Raw genomic sequence first — 24,663 nt, 5'->3', positions numbered from 1 at the left:
GCTGTCAGCAAAACATTAAACAGTAAAACAAACCTTATTGTTGACTGTTGAGTATATTATTATTTATTACACTTTGTAGGTAAGTAAAGTTATTTCATGATTCGTCATGGATCAAAAAGAAGAAAAAGATGATGTTGAAGTTAAATTTAAACCAAAAAAGAGAAAGAATTTACGACAAAGAGTAAAACTGGAAGACGAAGAAGAGGAAGATGAGATTCAAATCTTAGCGAAATTACAAGAGGCAAAAGAACTACAAAAACTTCGACAGAGACCCAATGGTGTTAGTATAATTGCTTTGGCGACAGGACAAAAAACTACTTTAGAGGATGAAGTGACATGTAAAGATCCTTATAAAGTGAAATCTGGTGGATTGATTAATATGCAAGCATTAAAAGGTGGTAAAATTAAGCAAGTAGATGATGCATATGATACGGGTATAGGGACACAATTCTCTGCCGAAACAAATAAACGTGATGAAGATGAAGAAATGATGAAATACATTGAAGAGCAACTATCAAAACGAAAAGGTATGGTGGTATTAACTACTTTTTTGTTTTCCTGTCTGCTTATGAATTTTGCACTGCAGGCTTTGAAATGTTTTTACTGCTAAATATTTTCAATTAAATTCAATTGTATGTTCATAATTATATTTACTAGTTTTCACAATAATTTCAATCTAAGGATTGTAATATATAATAACAATAACATCAACAAATAACATTTTATTATTTTCAGAGGGGCATGATCAGAAAAACATGGAAAGAGATGAAAATGATACACTTAAATACTTGTCGCCAGAAGAAGCAGCATTGCTTTCTCTTCCTGAACACTTAAGAGTATCCTCCACACATAAATCAGAAGAGATGCTCTCAAATCAAATGCTTAGTGGTATTCCAGAAGTGGACCTTGGTATTGAAGCAAAAATTAAAAATATTGAAGCCACTGAAGAAGCAAAAATGAAACTTCTTTGGGAACGGCAAAACAAAAAAGATGGCCCATCCCAATTTGTGCCAACAAATATGGCAGTAAATTTTGTCCAGCATAATAGATTTAACTTAGAAAATGCTAACAATAAGAAAAAAAAAGTTGAAAAAGAAAAACCAAAGGAGGTTAGAGTTGTGACTTCAATAGATGAAAGTGTGGATAAAATAGTGAAAAAAGCTAAAGGAGAACGGGCAACTGATGATTATCACTATGAAAAGTTTAGGAAACAGTTTAGAAAGTATTAAATATTGCTTAATATAAATCTGCCAGATCATTGATAAGACTAAAGTTGTTACATAACATAATATTATAAACAGTCATTTTTAAGACTTCCAGTTACAAATATGTTTATGATAAATGACACATAATTTACTAAGTTCTAACTGTTAAGATGTCTTTTATTTCCATACATAATGAAAACTACAAATTTGTAATTTGCACCCTACTTATTTATTAATTCTAGGGTTAAAATTTTGAATAAACATTATTAAATTTTGGTACTAATTTTTTTTATCATATGGAATTTGTGAGATCAAGAATTAATTAAAAAAGTAATTAACAAACATTCTTTCTATATAATATATAGCTATTAAAATAATTTAATTGAATGTAAAAAGAAACACACTGATGTTAATTGGACATTTTATTTTGCAACTTAAAACAAATTATAACGGACGGAGACTGTATAATAATTACCTAAAAAGGTACATAAAATGAATATTTTAATAAAAAAAATTCACAATTACTGAAAATGTAATACAAAGATAAAAATGTAACAAGCTATGAACAAAAGTATTTCAATTTATAAATTAAAATAAGTAGTATTTCCGAAAATTTACCCTATAGTGGCTAAATACTTATTTCCGATCTAAATTTTTGACGCAAGGCGTACTTTTGCTATGCAATTACAGAAAAAATAACGTTCATATAAATTCTGATTACACTTAACGTAAGACTTAACTAAGACCAGAAAGTGGACGGATAAAACTATAAACTTAAGTAAAAAAAGCAAGAACACTTGCTGGGAAAAGGCACAATTTAGATAATGTAGTTTATCAAATAATAATATGAGGCTAAACATAACACCAATGGCTGAAAGTTGATGTTTCTAACAATAATTACGATTGATATTCAGCTCACAAAAACAACAAGATTATTGGTTACTTAGTATAACCAAGAGAATGTATACGAATCTGTACCCTTAAGCATGAACAATAAAATCTGATTAATATTAGAGTTAATACAATATAATGACAATTAATAATTTTCCCATATATTTGGAATATATACCAAATTAATTGGACATAATTGTTTGTACTACCAGAAACGAAGAATATTGAAGCGACATGTATGAGCATGGAAAACCATTATTTGTGTTAAAGGTACGAATAATAAAATTAATAACCTGTTTCCAAAGAACGAGTAAACACTTACAAAGAAATATCTATGGTATCTTACATAAAGAAAGAAGGCAAAAGTGGTGAAGGTAGACATCAACGGTAAGATTTAGTTTGTATGTCAAAAACATATTGGATTTGATTCACTTACCCTTAGTCTAGAAAACCTCGCCAATATGAGATGCCATTGGTCTCATTTTGGGGTTCTTTTTAATAATATCCTTAAGGTACTACAAAATGGTTTATCTGATTGAGACCAATACTAATCTAATTCCCTAAAACCTGGTGGGTTAATTTTTTTTTTAATATTTACATTTATAACCAAGACGGAGGACATAGGTACATTGTTAAGATACTTTTTTGCTATTTTTATTTTAAATGGATCTTAAAAACAACTAAATTAGTAATAGTTATCTGATTTGAATCAGCCAAAATCTGTAAACATAACAATTTCAACCAACTAGTTCTGAATTTATTGGTTTTTTACTCCGTCTTTATTAATACTTGTAACATCAAAACACTAAAAATATTGCAATAAAATATTAAATTCAGTATATAAAATTCTTATCATCCTAACACTATGTGCCACAATATTTACAAAACAGAACTTTGTTCAAGCAAATATACAAAAATGTATGAAAATTTAAATATCAAAATGGTCAGTATGCATGATAAATTTTAATAACAAAAGAAAAATATAAAAATGTTTGTATAGTGCTTAAGTTTGTAAAAATATAAATTTTAAACTTCATTGTTAATATGAACAATAATCATTTATAATAATAATATCTTTAAAATATTGCATGACAAAAAATATACCTTAAAATGTGTAAAATATAATTTGGAACTATGTAATATTAAGACATTTATAAATAAAACATTTCCGGCCTGTCTTATTATATTCATGAAAGACAAATTTATGCTCTTCGAAAGAAAATGTCTTACATATTATGCTTATCTCAAGACTTGAGAATCATTTATAAGAAAAAAAGAATAATTTCATACTTTTAAATAAATTTAAAAACTGAAGTCGGGTGACAAATTCTAAGTCCTCTGTTATATTTGCAACTAATATTACTTGTGCAATATAATTTGTGATGGTGTTTTAATACATCTAAAATTATTTTATAAAATGTTAACCTGATTATATTCATAATAAAAAATCAGACCAATTCAACCATTATAACTAGTACGCATTTATCTCTTTTCATCACAGTCTAAATACAAATCGACAAAAAGAGACAAAATAATGCAATTAATCAGTTTCAGATACATGAGTGATGAAAATATAACAATAGATATTTGAGGCTTATAGTAGGTTCATACATAATATCATACCTTATTTGTATACTTTACTGACTATAAAAGTTATAAAGATTTTCAAGAGATTTATGCTTTATGAAAAACATTAATATTTAAAGTTTGTATAGACATCAAGTAAAACATTTAATTTAGACAGACATACTCAGAGTCGCCATTAATAATTAACATTTAAACTTGAGGTTTTACACTGCTGCATACTTCTTAACTATAGTTAACTAATTGGGCTTTAAACATAGCTCGTAAGATTTTTAGATACAGAAACTGTATTTATTTATCTACATTTATAGATAATTCAATAGACGAGTGTCCAAGTATCTCTTACACCTAAAAATTATTCTAGATTGCTTTATATATGGTTTAAAAAATCCAAATCAAAATCTAAACACATTGGTATAAAGTCAATTTAAACTTTTCAGGTGGAAATAAAAAATATTCACATTCTGGAATAAACCTTGCTATTGGAATAAGTCTGGACGACTAATTCCACTTGGAATCTTCCAACTTACACCTCAGTACTGTGCGTCTGTATTCTGACTTTCTTCTGGCTGCCATTACGGTTGAGAGGTGGGGAATTCCCCGAATACCCTGGGTTTTGGATACCCATCCCGCCCGGTTCACCTTCCCTGGGTCTGGGTTTCTTCAAAGATGACCTCAGAGGCGACCTAGTTATTGTACTGGCGTCTGAGAGGCCAGTTAAGGTGGTGGCCGTGGTATTCATGGAGGCTACGCTACCGTGACCGTTTGTGGTGTACGGTTTGCCCGACGCGTCTGTCATTGATATGCCTGGAAATGAATTGTTTATGCAAATACTGTGTTAAGACTACTAGTCTTGGATTTACTAGACTTAGACCAGTTTGCTTTCTTTGGTGGCAATTCTTTTGATGGAGCCCTAACAGTAAAAATCGTCCCTACTCAGTATAATTTGAATAAACTTCGAGATTTTCAACGTATTAAGTACGTTGTATATGTCCCACTAATGGCCATAGGCCTCCTCTCTTAGGCGAGAGAGAATGGACTGTAGTCCCCACGCTAGCCCAATGCGTATTGGAGACTTCACATTCATCCATAGAAAATAATATCTCTTGGGCAGGGGGCCCTTTTGGGTCGGGGGCCCGTGGCATTTTGCCAGCTCTGTATTGTTACGCCACTGACCAGTTTGAAAGTTGAGTACAGCTACTGAATTAAGGTTCAAAAATTTGACTGGCTTGCGCACTGTACATATATAATATTAAACAAAACAGTTACGACTACTTTTCTATACTAAATTCAAATATTGGGAGAAATAAACCTGTAATTATACCAGGATTATAACTAAAATTGTAATGAATTTTGACATAGAAAATGACGTTATACATAAATCCAAGAATCTCACCTCTTCCTTCCTTAAACCCTGGATTATTAATGGTAGTGGCATTAGCTTCACCAATTGGGTTTGTGGGATCGCCACCATCTCTCCGCGAAAATAACGTGTCGTATACCGACATTATAAACAATATCGAATTTATAACGATGCATACTATCTGCAATTTAAAAATACCAAAATTATTAATCGCACTAAAAATCTTAATAATTATTAAATAGCTATCCACTTATTTATAAAATCTAAATCAATCTGACTGCACGTATAGGTTTTATCTTGTATAACTTAATAAAAAAAATCAATGAGAAGGTATGTTTATGCGAGTACCATACAAGTAAGCAATGTGGCAATTAAAATATTTAGCAAAGCATATACAGTTTTATATCTAGTACCGAATTAATTCACCGGAAACTTGGAATCGAAAGCTGGGTATATACATAAACTAATCACGATAGTATAAGAGATAAAATAAGAGAAATTTAGTTTTTAGATAAAGGAAAAATTCATTTGGTAATCTAGAGTTAAGGGCTTTTTACAATTATATTCATTAATTACGTACCTGTACATAGAAAGCTTCTCCTCTATAGATGTAGAAACCTCTGTCATCGCCTTGGACTGCAAATAGACCGGCTGCTGCTATTGACAATAACGCTGAAAAATATGATTTTTTAATTAGACCATAACTGAGTATGTGAAAGAAACACCTCTAAAGTAATTGAACAAACCAATTGGTCAAATTTTAAATCTAATAAAATTACTTGGTTTTATTTTGCTATAATTTATTGCATTTTATAAGTATTATATACGAGTTCTTTAGTACGTCAAACAAACAATTTTGGCCTCCACATTAGCCTGAATTAGAAAATTTTTGACGAAGAAATCGTAGTAAAAAACTATATAATACTAGCTGACCGGGCAAACGTCGTTTTGCCATGTATATCATTTATAATAAAAAAATAGGGGTTGATCGTAGAGGGGTGAAAGTTAGGAGTTGTATGTATTTTTTAATGCTGTATCATAAAAAAATAAAAACAAAAAAATATCTAAAAATAAAAAAAAATATTTAGGGGTGGACTACCCTTAACATTTAGGGGGATGAAAAATAGATGTTGTCGAATTCTCAGACATACCCAATATGCACACAAAATTTCATTAGAATCGGTCGAGCCGTTTCGGAGGAGTTTAACCACAAATACCGCGACACGAGAATTTTATATATTAGATTTACCTATACATATTTTTGTTTGTCTCACTTTAATTCTCATATAAGTACTTTTTAGTAGTACATATTAGTCCTTTAACATATAGTAGAATACTTAATAGTAGTCTCTCATTAGCAACGTTTGTTAACTTTAGGTTATTTGTAAGTTTGCAATCCCTCACTCAAAACTAAGTACCATTTATAGGTAAAGAAAATTAATGACTAATATACTCACTCGCTAATAACGCAAGCGCCAGTTTGGTCATAACAAGGTGCGTGTACTTGAAGGCGACCTTCTCCTTGGATGAGATCATGGCGAGCTGGAGCACGGACAGCACACAGAACACACCCAACACTGTCACACCTATCGCGCCCACCACACCCGCTAAGTACACGGCCGCTGGAATAAATACAATGAAAATTTAAAACATTTTGAATAATTAAAAATATTAAAGTATGAATAGGGCCTTGAGAATTTATATAGCTATTTCTAGAACCTAAATAGAACGACTGCTTGTAGCAATCAATTAGTAAAGAAAATATACACAATAAATCAGAAAAAAATATTTCTATTTAGTTACACTTCACTGCATCCATATTGATCATAAACACGAAACGTGGCGCAATGTTTATCCCTACATAAGATCCATTATTGGCAACCAATAATCGCAGAAGAATTTTCTTTATAAAACTTGGACTAAGGTTAGTACGATATTTTCTACCATGGTAACAATTCATACATATTTATCAATATTAGCTAACTGTGTAATCTGCTGTCCCTGTGAGATACGACCTCCAACTATTAAAAAAACTAAAAGGCCAGCAATGCACCCACTACTAATTGTTCATGAGCTGCGGTAGCTGCCTATTATGGATGTTCCGTAGGCTCGTTCGGCATATATTTTCCATGTATTTATCATAGGAAAATGGTAATGAACACGGTTCTAATGTTAATTTACGTTTTCTAACTAAGCTGATCAAAACTCACTTTCAATATTATATCTGATTAACTTGCGTATGCACAGAGTGAAGTTAGTACATCATACACCAAAGCAATAATCTACTAGTGTCGTAGGTGAGTGACACTATAATAGTTAAAATAATTAAGTAATAGTTTAACCATTAGTCATATGTCCACGTCTGATTTCTGTGAACCAATTTCATAATTGCGTACTCGAAATGATTGACAAATAATTTTTGTATTTTAATAAATACAAATATTTCTATATAGAACCCATAATAAGTCTAGCAAACTAGTTAATGTGTATAGAAAATTACGGAGAGGACGCAACTCTGCTGTTGCCGCATCCCACCTAAGGTGATTGTTGGTGGCGCCTTGGGGTTTTAGTGGGTATGCACAATCGCGACTCCCACATAACCCTCCCGCACTAACAAGCATTCGCGCCGCGGTGGGGTACCCATGCTCAATGCATTACCCCAAGTACAAAAAAAAACAGCCAATTATGATTTCGCGAGTTTGCTTAACAGCTTTCGATGTGATACTAATTTCATACGTTTTGGTGTAAAAAATTAAAAACTTAAAATTTTGCAATAAAATATGCACTATTAACATAGTGAACATATATGTAGCATAGTCATAGTCATAAGGGGTATTTCATAAAATACTAATGGCAGCTTGGCACTGCTAGAGTTTTTAAAAATATTGTTGGTAAATAAATAAAGCCCTTGTAACATCTTATAATGAAATAGTTTTTGAGTGGATTATATGCAAAAATACACATTATATCCTCTTAATGATATATTAAATATTAATCCAATTAACTCCTAATTAAATCGGCTAGCGTAATTCACACATTTAGGTCGCAAACTCTGCTTCAAGGTTTTTTCACGGTAAATTAATGAATGAAACATTCAGTTATAAACACCTCACTTTAGTTCTGCTAAAACATACGGTAAACAATTTCCGATAAGGACTTAGAACTTTTAAATTGAAAACAGAAATTGAATTTCTTTAAATAGAAAAGGGATAAGAGTCGATTAGATAAGGATAAGCTTTGTGTCTAGACTTGAAGAACGAAGCCATCTTTAATTAAATGACTCGAAGAATTATTGATAAAACTATAAGACAACTTGAGCGAAGCTAAGATATTAAAGTTAGCTATACAGTATTGTTGTTCTAACTTTACTATGCGTGCTAGTATTTCGCCCACTCATGCATGGTGTTTCTTACTTTGGAAATCAAAAACTTTGCGGTTAAAAAGAGTGGCGGAGAGTTCTTGCCCGCTCATCAAGACTTTTTTCACTTTGACATCTTTTGTAATAAATTGTAATATGTGTAAACATGTAAATAATTACTGTTGACGTAATCAACAAATAAGAAAATCAAAAAAACCCTCCCTCCTGTGGTTACGTAATACTTGAACGGCCCCTATGAAGAAGGAAGCTATATTTTGCCTACATAAAATTACGACAAAAAATACTTCGTCCTAAGAAACTACATTCCATTTTTAAAATCATAGGTATTTAAACACAAGACAAGGTCACCGATGACTCGGATTAAGATATTAAATTATGCGTGATGGCTGTTTACAATTGCAAGAAAAACATAAAAAAAAACCCTGAACACGACACAATGGCGTGACATTGGATTGCACTGCAAACAATTGTGCTAAATAGGTGCAATTTCGTTTGTTATCTTCTCTGTATATATTATCCGATTTCAAATCATTGTCTGTCTGAACTTCTCTTTATAAAGTATAACAATTTTGACAGAGCTCTAAGGAGAAGATCGTGACTTACAAAAATAGGTTTCGAGAAATAAAATTCTGTTCGTGACTAGCGCGAATCTTTGTTATTTTTATCACCATTGCATGTATTATTTGTGAATCTTTCAATGTGAAGACAAATACACCAATATAAAATAAACCAATCGTTACGTACACAGTTATGGTTGACCTTAGTCATCCATTGTAATAAATAACTAATTTATGAATTTACTATACTAAAGAATGGTCCAAATCAGCAACGAATTTCTCTATTAGTTAGTTGATATCAAGAAGAATAAGGGCTGAGAGAAAACTTTTTAGCTTTCAATATCTATGGTGGACCAGGCAAACGCTACAGAGGCAGACTACAGATGGGATGACGACATCAAAAAAATCGCTGGTCCCCAATGGTTAAAAATAGCTCGGGATAGAGAAAGCTGGCAAGCCTTGAAGGAGGCCATTACTGAAGAGGGTTCTTGATACATACTAACTGAAAAAGATATTTACTAACACATGGGATAATTATTAATTAGATAATATCTATCAGGAAATAAATAAATTTAAAATAAAATAAATATCTACGGTGGATTATTTTAACCTATTAATTAATAGCTAAAGTAACCACGTGTTACTAATGTTTTTTTATATGAAGGACCTTTCATCAATTTTTTGCTACCAGACTCGGTCGACCTATATTATTATAAATATACTTTGAACAATATGCAGTGTTTATAATGTGTCTATACTATACTAAACCTATATTATAAGCGACATTTCTGCACGTTTCATAACGTGACTCTGAGTCATTCATCGTGCATTGTTTTCGCCTATCATTTTCCTCGAGAAAATTCTGTTTAAATTGAATTTTTTGCATCTTGTTTGTTTAGTAATTTTTTGTTCAAGGATGGTTATATTAATATTTCAATGTAACAAGATTATTGTATATTTTAAAGACACTTTACAGATATTGTTAAGTATAGTTTTCGTGTTTGTGTATCTGTGAATAAACACATTTTTATTCATTTATCTATTTCGTTATTTTCTCCCGGTAATAGTTCTCCATATTTCTAGGTCTTCCCCATTCTGACTGCTACAGGGTAGATCAAGTAGGTGGCACTGAATGACTCATCCAGAGCCACCGATCGGCCACGTGAATGTTTCCCCACGTAAACGGTTCTTGATTGATTCGAGTCAACAAGTCTCTCAATGGAATTAATTATTTATATATGATATGTTGTATGAACAACGTCTTTCCTTGAAAAATTGGTCCGGTTTCCGAATACTGTCCTTAATATTAAACAACAAATTTAACTTACTCATTTTCCAGTCGGATATAACAATGCAAACACCTGATTCAACGCTGTCCCATTTACGGACGTAGAATCTAAACAAGCATGCACCTGTTTTCAAACAATTCTATAGACATTATTTATTTAACCAAATTGGACATATTAACATCTGTAGCAATCTTAATAAAAATAAAGATTATAAAACACTAATCGTGTACCATAATCAAATTTGTATAAACCAATTAAAACCCGGAAGTCCATTGCTCGATTTTTTTATTTATTTCGTAATCCTACAGCTAAAAAAATATATATAAAAACAAACAATTACACTAAAAATATAGCCAAAGATAGGAATACTTACATAATATTTACAAACATTTTCAAACATTTACAAAAGAGAAAAAGCAATAAAAAATATTCAATATATTTAACTAAGTAATAATAATTTGGATGTAATGGTGTAAGTGAGGGTTTGCGGAAAAACAATAATCATTCTGTGTCAGCACCGGTAGGTTTTAAAACCGGCTGCTACAAAATGCCTGGTATGTTACGAGACATTCATACAAAAAAACCATTTAATACTGATAGAAATATGTTCTAAATAAAAATACATACTAATGCGAGCGTCAAAAACTGCCTTTAAAAAATACTCAGTTGTGGAACAATGGACGTCGAGGTGATACGGATGGTATTTTGTATTCTGCCTTGACGTCCGATAATGAAACTCAGCTGTAGGTATTTGACCGAACAACTCCTCTGATTATTCGCTATTATTATTCGTTTCTTTACTCCTACATAATTATGTATTTACAGTGTATGTTCGCGGATCCAAGCGACTTCTTCAATGTAAAGTGTCCCTTCGTGTGCTACGATATTGTGGGCTACTAGATTGTGAGGAAATTGCATGCGCCTGCGCCTCCTTAAGTTCTCATATCATTTTCTCACATATATATCCTCTATAACATATTTTCATAAGTATTTGAGGGTCCTCATTTTAACATGTCTGATATTTGAGAGCAAAAATGAAATAAATAAACCAACCAAATTGCGATGATGAGCGCCGGTTAAGTGACGCACTAGACACAAGTCATCTTCATTTTGGCCTCATTTGAATATTATAAGAGTCTAGATCTAATCGACTCATTAAAAGCGTGGGAACTAAACGCATAATGCCATTAATGGACTGCTATTAGGTTCATCTTTAGACGAGTAAGCGACTTAAACTAGGTTCGCTACTTTCTAGTAAAAGTAAGCTTTCTCATTAACAGGAAAGAATGTTCCTAGGCGCCTGAGCTTTCTTTGTGAATAGGCATTTCTTAATCGGGAGTGATCTTTATTTCCTCTATGCGCAGTGTCATATATGTAGAATTTACAGAGTATGTACACAAAGTAGCTAAAATCAATGTTTTATGATTTTCCTTCAAATAAGGCTACATTGTGTTTTTATGAAATATCCTGTATAAAGCCCTTATACATTATGTATCATATTATATATATTAATTCACAATTATTAGAAATAATTCGTTCCGAAGAACCCTAAGTCGTAGTGACTTGACAAAAGGCAGCATGAAATAATAATAATAAATTTATTCATGCAATATATGTTGTGACAGAATTCATATATCTCTAGTCCCCACACTAATCTATATTGTATGTAACTAGTTAACAATTAGTCACTAGTATATGGTACATGTTTAAAACAGTTTTTTGATAAAAAGTAGGTTTAGTGTAACAACTAATCAAACACAAGTCTTATAAGACATTTAGTATGTGTGCATGTATGAGTGTGTGAATGGGTGTAATTGCGCATGTACTTGAGAGTGTGGCTAAGAGTTATAAACGTGCGCTGTGTCTGTTTTATTTGTAACACCTCAGAAACACACTTTATATAGATATTTATAAAATACGATAGTGTGGTTAAGTAATAGCACTTAATCTTGAACAAATTGATTTCAATACGTGACTTTCCAATTTACACAGAAAAAGAAATATTACTAGACATTCCTAGACGAGTGAAAGTATGGAAGATCGATTTAGCATAATCGATAAACACTCGCCATTTTTAACCTTACTTTTCCCTCCTTATTTTTTTTTATGGCTCTTGCACGGTTTGTGCAGCCAGCGTCAAGTATAGGATTTTTATAATTCGTGCTTCTTTCCTTTGAAATTCGACCATGTCCTCCATGTACGGTTTAGGCACTCGCCCGGTACCGCACAACCGTCCCAAAGGCCGAGAACAAATTAAATTAATTTAAAATAAATAAATTAAATTTTATTAAAAATCAATATTTAATTTTATTAAAAATTAATATTTAATTTTATTAATATAGTAATTAATAAAATTAAACAAAATAAATTAAATTAAAACTTGCCCTCGAACCGGGAATCGAACCCGGTACCCTTCACCTAGCTGCCACTTAATAAGACCGCTAGGCTATGAGGCCCCCTAAACCCCTCCTTATTTCAGCCTAATAAAATAGACATAGACATATACACTATAAAATACATTCATCTGTCTCTTTCTATCACAGCGTAAATACAATTTGACAGAAACAGTTCGCTTTATTACGCTTACACCTGTGTCTATAATACATTACTGCTATTTCAATAAAAATATATATTTCAAGATAAGCCTTGAAAAGGTTTACTTACTGACTGATCTATGAAGTTTATACGTAACTCCTCCTCCATAGAATAAATTCTACATAGTTTCTACATGTAGCCTAGACTTTTAAGAAAAACTATAATGTACTGCAGGACGATTCGGCATTGTGATAAACAATATTTTAAAATCAAGGTCAAGGATCAATCTTCTTGACCCTTGATAAAGCAATAAAAGTTTATTTATTTGTTCTTTACGAAAGTAGTCCGTGTGAAATGTCGTAATTGGTATGCCTCACAGTACGAAATTCAGTACATACATTGTTTCACTTTTCTTATATGAATTTTCGTATTGCAGTAGTCATTTCTGACTTTAGATTTAATTACAACGCACGAAAATTAAATGTTGTCCGTTGAGAGAGTGGTTAGTTTTACTTGAAATAATATTTATTGAGCAGTGTTAGCCTAGTGGTTTGATGCGAGTATCCCCTAATGTTCCATCTTCCAAGAGATAATAAATAATTCCCAGTCGTACACTAATGCATTTTTCTTACGAAAATTTCTCGCGCTGTGAAGGTAGATTCTGATGAAGTCGGTTTGGACTGTATATATATATATATAGGAAGACATATCTGGCACAAAAGGCTGATCACCCAAGTGTCTAGAAAATATTTACCCTATTTTTTTTTTTTAGGTTAGCACTATTTCTCTTAATTTTATTATTCAATGTGTCCCACGCCTTAAAATTTATGGGTCACTAGGAGTAAGGTCAAATAAGACAAAATTAGACTAGAAAATTATCGGTTTAATAATAGTATTATTTATTCCTTTTAGTCAACTTAGTATCAGATTTAAAATATCAATAAATCTCTCTCTATTTCTAAACCATTATTCCCGTAATGGCTTAGAAATAGTGAGCAATAGACGCCGTTCTAGGTTTAAGATGTTAAATAAAATAATCACGATTCTTGCTGGTCGTGACTTAGAGCACATCTTCCAAAAGGATAACTATTTACTCTAATAAATCACGAAACTTTATACCTAGAGAGCGTAACTGCCAGATAAAGTTATGAATTAACGGTTTTATGAAATTTATTGGTACTTTCAAGTTTCATTATAAAACTGTATAGTGTATATTCCATACCTCAAATAGCTGTATATTATTTCTAGGAAACATTTTTTTAGTTCAATAAAAATAACTATCTACACTAATAAAAAAATTGGGTTTGATCGTAGAGGGGTGAAAATTAGGGGTCGTATGTATTTTGCTAAAAAATAAAAATAATAAATTTGGGTGGACATTTTAGTTAAAATATAAGTTTTAAAATATAGAAGCTGTTTCTAAGACTTACTAGAAATGCATAAAAAAATTCATAAGAATCAGTCGAGCTGTTTCGGAGGAGTATGTATAATAAGACAAAAAAAGTTGTAACTATTTGAGAATAATCTTACAAATTACGCCAATGAATAGTTTTGTAAAACACGCAAAAAAGTTAAACACATCTGTTGTTTAACTTTTTTGTTTTTTTGCTATAACGTTAAAAATAGGATTTAGTTCAAAGTTCAAAATATACTAATTAAAAATACTTAACTACGTTTAATGTACCCAAACGCTACTATTAAAAATAAAGCAGAGATTAAGAATTAAGAAGATTACTTAATAAACAATTTCTATTTACCAAATCACCGAAGTTAGGACACTAGAAACACACCGCTTTCTGTAGTTTCACTAAAATATTTCCGATTAGGAACACTTTTCACCACTCGTATCATTGACTTAACAAAAGAGTCTAAAAATCAATTATGTAATTCCACTCGGCTCGTTATACCATCGACAAGGTGGCGAAAATACTAACGTGCGAACCTATCCCTAATAGACTCGTGTTAACGTTAAATTAATGTGATGAGGTAATGAAATTATTCTAATCTAGAAAATGTTTGTATTAATTAAAACGCTTTAACACAAAGACTATTGAACTAAAATTTAGTTCTATCTTAATAAAACTTTTAACAAATTTCCCTAAAACTTTTCAGCGCTTAAGATAAAGTAGAATGAGCTGAGGTATAATTAAAATTGTTCTAATCAAGAATTGTTTTATATTAATTATAACGCTTTAACACAAAGACAATTGAACTAAAATTTAGTGCTCTCTTAATAAATGTTTTAACAAATTTCCCTAAAAGTTTTCAGCGCTTTAGATAAAGTAAAATGTTCTGAGGTATAATTAAAATTGTTCTAATCAAGAATTTTTTTTATATTATTTAAAAGTAACACATAGGCAATTGAACTAAAATTTGGTGCTCTCTTAGTAAATCTTTTAAGAAATTTTCCCTGAAACAACGCTTTACATAAAGTATACTAAAAATTCTATCAAACATTAGCGTTCAACGTCAAAATTTCATATTTAAATACGAAAAGGGAAAACGATATATGTCCAACTCTCTCTTGTATTCATTGTGAATGTTTCAATAAGTTTATCTTCTTAAAGGGAACGGTCCACAATATCAAAATACTTGGTCTATATTATAAGAAATTCCCTGATAATACAAATTACATAATTCCCTTGCCAACAACTAAAATAGCAAAATGAAACACAAATGTAGGGTGTGTAAAATGTTACAGCACGCAACTGTCGTGTATAATCAAGGTGCTAATTAATATTGTATTCTGTCATGTTTCTAGAGTTTTCTATAAACATTACATAACAAAAATCATCATTTAAGGGCCACGAAAACCTGGCGTAGGCGAAGATTTACCGTTATCAAACAAGGCCTTATAACATTTTAAAATTAAAATAACTGGAGAACGGCTGAACCGATCTTCATGTTTTTTTAATTGTTGTATTGGTCTCCGTATAACACAATCATAACTACAAAAAAAATTCCAATAGAATATGGGTTTCCAAACTGTCAAAGATGTTATGTTCATCTCGTCAATACGCTAGTTCAGCTAGTTGGCTGCGACATATCGTCAATATTTTCATAATAGCATATTAGGTTGTCAAATAGTTATGTGTAAGAATAACATATAAAGCTACTTAAATATACAACAATTTTATTTATTTTTGTGTTATTATCCTAATGAATCTAATATTTATGTTTTATTCATTATATTACTTTCATAGGATCTTAAATTAAGTTTAGCTAATCTGTAACACGACGTTCATTGTCTGTTACGCACGAAGGTCGCCAGGCAAAATTTAAAAAGGCACCACAGGCAGCACCTGACTTACTGTCCATTTTGCATTTATAACAATTTCAATCCGGGTCACGCTAATTAATAATAGATAGAATATTGATTATTGTACCAATTAGTAGGTATTAAAAATTCAGTAACCAAACTCAATCCTTTCATTTGCTTAGACGTACGCGACATTAGAATTACAAATTATAAAATCAATAAAGAACAAAGGAATTGCACCTATAGTTTTCTTTATAGCGCCTTCCTGTGGGAAGGCGTATCCTTCCGTGATAATACAACATTTAGCCTTCAATAACGAAGTTCGGTTCAGGAATAAACAATAAAGCGAAACTAGGTTAAATGACTTTGTATTGGGTTACGTACACATCCATTCATCGTGGTTAAAGCTTTTATTGGCATTAATTCTGTAATATTTTAAAGTTTTAAAATACATATTATCGAAGAGCACAGCTGCTTTAATAGCGTTTTATTGATTTAAATTATGTAGCGCAAATTAGGTTAATAACTAGTGTTTAATAAAATTTCCAGTTGCAATGTATTTCTTTTAAAATTTACAGACACTTTCATCAATAGAAAAGTGTTACAAAAATGTTGTGAATGCATTCTATTCTTTGCTTAATTTTAATTTTGCTTCAATCTTACCTCATTGTATCTACAATATTTTATAATCCTAAATTCTAAAAGTAGCTATACATGCAACGAAGTCATAGTTAATTAAAAATGAAAAGCTTTCATTCAATCGAAACTAGCAATCGAAGCTAATGACAAAATAAAAGAGATTTATTATAATCAGTCTGCTCGCTTTATTTTCGGCATCATAAATTTGTCTGTCTTATAGGTCAACGTAATACAGTGAGTCGATTGTAATCCCTTAAATAAAATGGAAATAATATGGAGATAATATAAACTGTTAAGCAAATACCAAGTTTTTTATAATATCTGTGGCGCTACAACCTTTAGGTCTGGGCCTCAGATTTCTGTATCTGTTCCATGATCATTTGTTAATATAATAGACAAGTAGGTGATCAGCCTCTTGTGCCTGACACGCCTTCTACGTTTTCGGTCTAAGGCAAGCCAGTTTCCTCACGATGTTTTCCTTCACCGTTCGAGCGAATGTTAAATGCGCACATAGAAGGACAGTCAATTGGCGCACAGCCAGGGATCGAACCTACGACCTCAGGGAGGAGTCTCACGCTGAAGCCACTAGGCCAAGACTGCTCTATAAGCGAAAAAGTATTTTAAAAAAAATTACTAGTAGAAATTGAAATTCGAAGTGTTTATACATTGGTTTCTGTAAAAAAAATACTATAGAAAATGCATTATAAACGTGGCGTAATTTAATAAACAAATGAAAGCCGCAACGAATCACCTAATATGTATTATACTTTCATATGTACTAATAGTATATAAAACACGGAATAAATTGTTAAGAGAGATATATAAAAGGGGTAAAATGTTGTCTACATTTCTTGAAAAAAAAAACTGGCCCCAAGGTTCTTGACAAAAATAATTTTTAAAATCAAATTCCGTCATTAATAAAGTCGTATTCAAAGATTTCACGAAAATCATTTCAGTTTCTCCACACAATTTCAGCCAGTATCCGTGCTTTGAACATTTTAATTCATTTCAAGGGCATTCTTCATCGGTCGTAAATACAGAATCGTCGATTAGGCTCACCGATGCTTTTATCTGACAGTTAGTTTATTTAGATAGAAAATATTTTGTATACAGCCACGAAATTACGATTCTATTTAACGAGAAAAATATGTTTTTAAAGAGCATAAAATGTCGGTTTGTTTTTGTTAGCCGAGGCTATATTTTCATTTTAGAAATATATTTTTATAGCACTGTTTTCCTAGTGGCTTAAGCATGCGACTCTCATCCCTGAGGTCGTAGATTCGATCCCCGGCTGTGCATCAATGGAATTACTTTCTATGTGCGCATTTAACATTCCGTCAAAGACCGACCCAAAAACTCGACGGCGTGTGTCAGAGTAGGCTGATCAACTTGCTAGCCTATTAGATTTTTTTTTTTAAACAATTCACACCAATTGACCTAGCCCCACGCTAAGCTGGTGAAGCTTGTGTTATGGGTACTAGGCAACGGATATTCATACATAGTATAGATAGATAGACATATAAATACATATTTAAACACCCAAGACCTAAGCACAACACCACATGCTCATCACATCGATGTTCGTCTCAGCCGGGGATCGAACCCGGGACCCATGGATTCGCAGTCAGGGGTACTAACCACTAGACCAATGAGTCGTCGAGACGATTGACAAATGATCTTGATACAGATATAGAAATCTAAAGCCCAGACCTAAAAAGGTTATTAATACTTTTTATTTCAATAAAGACTTACTTGTCGGCCGGAACTTGGACACGTCGGTGCCACATTTCTCCCTGTTGTAGAGCAGTTTCTTGCAGACACGCCATGGTCCGAAGTAACCGTTGTCGAAGTTTGGATTCTCCACTGCAAAGAAAAGAAAACTCAATTGTAACATACAGTGTTTAATAAAATAATTCCTGTCTAAGAGCACATGATGGCGGTTTTATATCGCAATTCGATCAGTGCCAGTGTAAGTGACATAGATCTTCTAAATGAAAATATAATCCATTTATTTATTCGCGCTTGGACTATTGAAACAGCTAAGTTTGTAAGTATTGATAATTAATGTATGATGTTTTTATAGTAACATATTAAAACATGTACTTTTTTACACGCTTTATATTAGCTTCACCTGTATGTATGTATGTAACCGACTCCTTCGGACTCGATTTTGACCCACTGTCAAAGATCGATGACAATGCAATAATCCGAAAAAAAAAATAAAAAATTAAAAAAAATTAACTAAAAAATAAATAATAGTTTAAAAAAACTAAAAAACACGCTTTTAAAGCACATCAAACTAAAAAGTGAAAAATAATTCCTAATTTAGGCTGAAAATGGTAATGAACAAAAAAAGCATGGGGCGCTCTGTGCCATATTTTTCGTCTATCGAGGTAAGGTAAGGTAAAGATTTTAAAAGGCAAATACATATTAGATTTCGATTTATAAGTCAAACTTCGCGAAGATTCTCCTTTCAGAATCTCACGATATAAGAACTGTATAATTCTATATTCGACACAAGGTGTTCATTTGTTTTTTCACAAAAAATTTGATGTTGATTAGACCAACTGTTATATCATAAAAAAATTAAAACGGATACACTTGAACCCATATAACTATAGCAGCTGGTTTCTTTATCTGTGAGATGGCAATGCTACAGAAACAAATGTCTGTCAAACATTGATAACGCATTGAAATTATTTATTTCGCAACCGCGTTAAAGTATGTTTAGCTTTGTAACATGTTTTTAATTGCATCGAACAAAAACACTTTTTGTAATGCATTCGCCGCTAAAGAATTAGGTATTGGTTGACTTTTAAATAAATTAAATGAAGGTGATGATTCATTTATGGGCTATACAACACCGAGGGAAGTATATCCTCCCTCACAGGAGCACTCTTTGAAAAAATACTTGCTACAAATGGCATTTTTCTCCAAAAGACGTCCGTCGCCTTGCCTAAAAGTGTGCTGCTAAATTTGGCATTGAAATTCCACGCAGCTGAATTGCAAATAAGATGGCCGGAAAAGAATGGTTGATGATGTTTTTAAAACAAAAAATCGTAGCTATCCATACAGAAACCAGAACCCACCAGCCTTGGTAATCTTTTTGAGAAATTATCGGAAGTAATGAATAGATATGGATGCACATGTTTTGTTGGTTCTAGTTTCGGGTAATTACACAAAGAAAATTTCTTTAAGTTTTATTGTTTAGCTTTGTAACATGTTTTTAATTGCATCGAACCAAAAATTGTTTGTAGGTAATGCATTCTCCACGCACGAAGCTTGCGATAAAATTTTATCAAATATTCGTATACGTAAATACGGAAACTTCAGTTTTTGACAGTGACATGTGACGTTCCGTACTACTTGTATAGATAACGAATTCTATTCGAACGATGTATGCTTCCGTACACTTCTAGAAATAAATAGAAATATAGTACAATTGACATAATTAAATGAAAAGGCGGGCAACTGGCGGCCTTATCGCTTTTCAGCGATCTCTTCCAGGCAAATGAGAGAATAAAAACAATTAATTTAGATAAGGTAAGCAAGAAGTGCAATAATACATATAGTTATTTAGACATAACTAAAGCAGGAACAGAAAACTAAACTAAAAGAGGACACATGAAAAAGAAAAAGTGCTCATGAATCACGATAAGTATAGATTAGTTTCACATCAGATATGAACAGGTAATATTTGTACAGTAGAGATTTCAAGGAAGATAGAGAAGGAGCTATTTGTTGGTTGGGCGTCTGAAGACTGATGTACCCAAATGATTCTTGACAGATGACTAAGAACATTATGTGTCCACTCCATTGCTATACAAAATTACAATACAATAATTACTGTGAAATTATTGCATGCAATCAATGACTCAGCTATGCTAATAACTAGAAATTATTATTGAGCATAATTGGTTAATTATCACGAATGTCTATTACCTATCTAAATTACTTATTTAACTGACGCAATTTGAAAAAATTATAATTAAATAAATATTTCTATTTAACTTTCCTCACCGGACGTCGAGGCAGAATACGAAATTCCACCTGCATTACCTCGACGTCCGTCGTTCGGTGGAACCAGCTTACGCCAGAAGTATTCCGAAACAATTCGACTAAGAGAGTAGAAGAGAAAAAGAGCGTAGCAATGAATTTAGGTCGAAGTCGAACATGATCACTCAGAAGCTGAATCAGTAACGATTTTTAACAAAAACTTGAATGGTACAATATTATAATTCTAATCAATTCTCATAGGAAAAAATTGTAACATTCATATACGGAAAATAAATTTATTACATAGGCTAAGTTTATATTCGTTTGGAATAAGCTACCTTCACTTTATTTGCCAAGAAAACGTCAAAAATTTTCTTTATTTATGTAAATTTATAAATCAGTAATTATTTTTTAAATCGACCCCTTCAAAAACTCCCTGGACATCTTGATAAAAATGTCCTCCTAAATTTTGTGGGGAAAACCCCCAAGATCAGTGTTGGCTTAGTGGCTTCAGCGTGCGACTCTCATACTCAGGTATGTAGTAGTAGTAGGTTCGATCCCCGGCTGTGCACCAATGGACTTTCTTTCTATGTGCGCATTTAACATTTGCTCGAACGGTGAAGGAAAACATCGTGAGGAAACCGACATATCTTAGACCGAAAAAGTCGACGGCGTGTGTCAGGCACTGGAGGCTGATCAATATTAGATTTAAAAATGATCATGAAACAGATTCAGAAATCTAAGGCCAAGACCTAAAGAGGTTGTAGCGCCACTGATTTATTTTAAACCCCCAAGTAGGCATCACTAGCCTTAGCGGAGCTATCAAAATGACGGAGAAACTACCTAGTTACAACACATGCACTGCAAATTACCATCGGCACGTTAAGGGACCACATTTGCACCTAATTAACTCCTGACTCACGTGTCAATTGTCCGACCTTGTGCACTTCATTCGCTTTAGCTTTCTTACTCATATCGTTTTTAATTGCCCTATTGTTTGTGATATCTATTCAGGGCTTTAATCTCGATTGCGAAAAGATTGTTCAAGCTGAATAGGAAAAGCCATCAGTGTTTTCATTACTAGAAAGTTCTACGATGATCTAGGTTTTATTAACTGTTATGAGACAATAGTTAAATGCGCTTGTATAGACCATATTCTAACAAAAAAATTTTTTTTTAAATTTTAATCTATTCAACCTTCCATGAACTTTTCAGATGTACTGATTTGGTTTTTACTATTTGATTTGTTCGCTTCAAACACGTACAAAGTTATTCCTGAAATATACATATATGTAGAAGATCGAATGATCACCGAGGATGTATCAGTCATTAATATTTAACTAGCAAACATATTACATAGAAGTATGTCAATGGAGTTGCAATGGAGTTGCAATGGACTACGCAGTAATGACTCATAAAAATCCCAATCAATAATTGCATTCAGAGCACGATGAACAACCATTGACTCAATTCAAAAGGTTAATTTAAGACAAACAAAAACATTTAATACTAGTGCAAATTGGTAAGAAAAACAAAAGAATAAAGTTATTATTTAATGTATTTTATTTTATTGCTGTTATTTTTTTAAAACTAAAAAACAAAACATTATCGTTATACTTCAAATAGGTGACTGTAATATAACTACGTTAATAAATCTATACTTTATATGGAATTACTTTATCCTATCGTTTACGACTTATCTTTATAATACTCGTGCAAATTTGTGAAATCAAGAGAATAAATTTCTCTCTTATTTAAAACACAAAAACGAATCGTGTTTAACTTACTTCAAATAAGTGACTGAAATATAACTTCGTTAATGTTTCTATAGTTTAAATCGAGGAGGTGCTTTATCCTATCGTTTATGCTTATTTTTATAATACTAGTAGGTACAAATTTGTGAGGAAATCGAGGGAATAAAGTTATCTCTCTTATTTAAAACCAAAAAACGAATCATTTTTAACTTACTTCAAGTAAGTGACTGTAATATAACTATTTTATCAATATATACTTTAAATCGAGGTGTTTTATAACAACGTCAATAAATAAATCTCGATAAAATCAACAAATTTCATTTTTATATCCAATCACGATTCAAAATTATTGATTGTCGTAATCTTACGCAAGTGACAATGAATGGATCGAAATGACGCAGTTATGCCAACTTACTCCTACAGAATGTGGCCCCTAGAACAAACTTCAAATACCCCTAAATGTCGATTAAAACCCCTAAAATGTCTGTTGTACACTCAGTTTATATATATATTATAAAAAAAATTGTATAAAGTACCTACCCCATAAATCAACGTTTCTCAACCATTTTTATGTCGCGACCCACGGAAAAGAAAAAATGTTAAGTTATACAGTCTCGCGACCCGGTCACTGTAAAATTATAATAATACCTACTAGCAGCCCTGCGATTCTGTAACTCACTTTTCGAACTCACACAGCGGTTTTCGCATCGCAATCGCTCTCAAATCAGTCGTGAAGCAGTCATTTTATGATTTGGCATTCTGATAAACAATAAACTACAAGCTCCCACCTTTTCGGCTGGCCCGGCAAACGTTTGTTTTGCCATATGTATAATATTTTCTAGGAAACATTTTTTTAGTTCAATAAAAATAACTATCTACAATAATAAAAAATAGGGGTTCGTTGTAGAGGGGTGAAATTTGGAGTTGTATGTATGTTTGTATGCTGTATCGTAGAAAATAAAAACATAAAAAAAAAATTGGGGTCGACACCACTTATTACTTAGGGGTTTGAAATACAGATAGTAGCTGATTCTCAGACTTACTGAATATGCATAAAAAAAATAAAAAAATCGGTCAAGCCGTTTCGGAGGAGTATATATACATAGCGCGCTATTTTTAACAAATCTTTTGTATATATTCATTATATTTCAACAGACTGCGACCCCCTTTTAACACAAACTCGACCCTCCGCTTGACAAACGATGCCCAAAATGAACCTCCTAAAATCCTCCCAGACCATCTTGTTTCCTCTAAAATTGGGGGAAAACCCCCAAGTTGGCATCACTGAAATTACATTCGTGACGGCGCAGACTTGCAACCATTGGTTCATTACAGAACAATAACTCGTAAAGTGCAAGACGATAATTTTAACGATTTACAAAGCCCCCGTAAACCGATAGCCTACTTTTTAAAGAAATAGCATTATGAAACTAAACGTCAGACCGTACAATTAATTTTCACCAAGCAATATAGCGGCAATCAATTTTATTACGCACCTGTAGTGTAAAAAAATATATTTTAAATTGTGTACTATAAACTTGATTTAATCTAGTTTGTTTAAATTTGCTATTTGCTATCGTTAGTTTCTCTAAGAATCCCTCCACCGTATACGACAAGATACACACAAATCACAATTGTTCCATGTGCCTCGTACGAACTCGAATTACCTGCATAATTCGCCAATGTTTCGGGTTTTATCTAACTATAACACTAATTATAAGCATATTGATATTTCCACCTCACCAAAGAGGATGTGAGGAAACATTTGAATAGGCGGGAAGACTTTGATTTTGTTTAAGCAGTAACACTCGATTTTATTTTCTTTCAATCGTTTGCTTAATGTTAAATTTCAGTTTCTTTAATATTTTTTTTATACATTGTACTTATGTTTTCTGTTTCATATATATATTGTTTATCTATGTAAGCTGTTTTGGCTTTCTATATTGCCTAGTGTTTTGTTTTATAATATGTATGTTAGCTGTAAGATTAGTAATAAATAAATAAATTCAACAGGGTACACAGTATCCACTACTAAACTCTTAAGAAATGTAAATTTAGAAGCATTTTTAGACGTTCATATGATACTTACAAAAAGGTTTAATTGGCCTATTGTTAGTGATACGCTTTATATTTATATTCAGCGCTTTAATCTCGATTATGAAAAGATTGTTCAAGCTGAATAGGAAATCTAGCCATTAGTGTTTCCTTTACT

The 24,663-nt window shown here is 32.0% G+C and overlaps 2 protein-coding genes across 3 annotated transcripts in view; one reads left to right on the top strand and one right to left on the bottom strand.

Annotated features, from left to right (window-relative positions):
- The first annotated feature begins 11 nt into the window (after positions 1-11).
- LOC125051940 (telomere length and silencing protein 1 homolog) lies at positions 12-1,484 on the top strand. The gene is made up of 2 exons (XM_047652570.1): positions 12-527; positions 736-1,484. The coding sequence occupies exons 1-2, from the start codon at positions 107-109 to the stop codon at positions 1,227-1,229; spliced, it is 915 nt and encodes a 304-aa protein (XP_047508526.1). The 5' UTR covers positions 12-106; the 3' UTR covers positions 1,230-1,484.
- Positions 1,485-3,348: 1,864 nt separating this feature from the next.
- The window catches only part of LOC125051557, a 35,786-nt gene continuing 14,471 nt past the window's right edge, over positions 3,349-24,663 (bottom strand). For both annotated transcript variants that reach the window (XM_047651961.1, XM_047651962.1), the window contains 5 exons: positions 18,454-18,564; positions 6,501-6,665; positions 5,624-5,715; positions 5,077-5,224; positions 3,349-4,487 (listed from right to left, as the gene is read on the bottom strand). In XM_047651961.1, the coding sequence (XP_047507917.1) occupies positions 4,207-4,487; positions 5,077-5,224; positions 5,624-5,715; positions 6,501-6,665; positions 18,454-18,564 (797 nt within the window). In that variant the 3' untranslated portion in view covers positions 3,349-4,206. The remainder of the gene's footprint in view (positions 4,488-5,076; positions 5,225-5,623; positions 5,716-6,500; positions 6,666-18,453; positions 18,565-24,663) is intronic.

The sequence above is a fragment of the Pieris napi genome, chromosome 8, assembly GCF_905475465.1.
Source record: "Pieris napi chromosome 8, ilPieNapi1.2, whole genome shotgun sequence".
NCBI classification, from domain to species: Eukaryota; Metazoa; Arthropoda; class Insecta; order Lepidoptera; family Pieridae; genus Pieris; species Pieris napi.
This window is presented reverse-complemented; position numbering and strand designations above follow the sequence as displayed.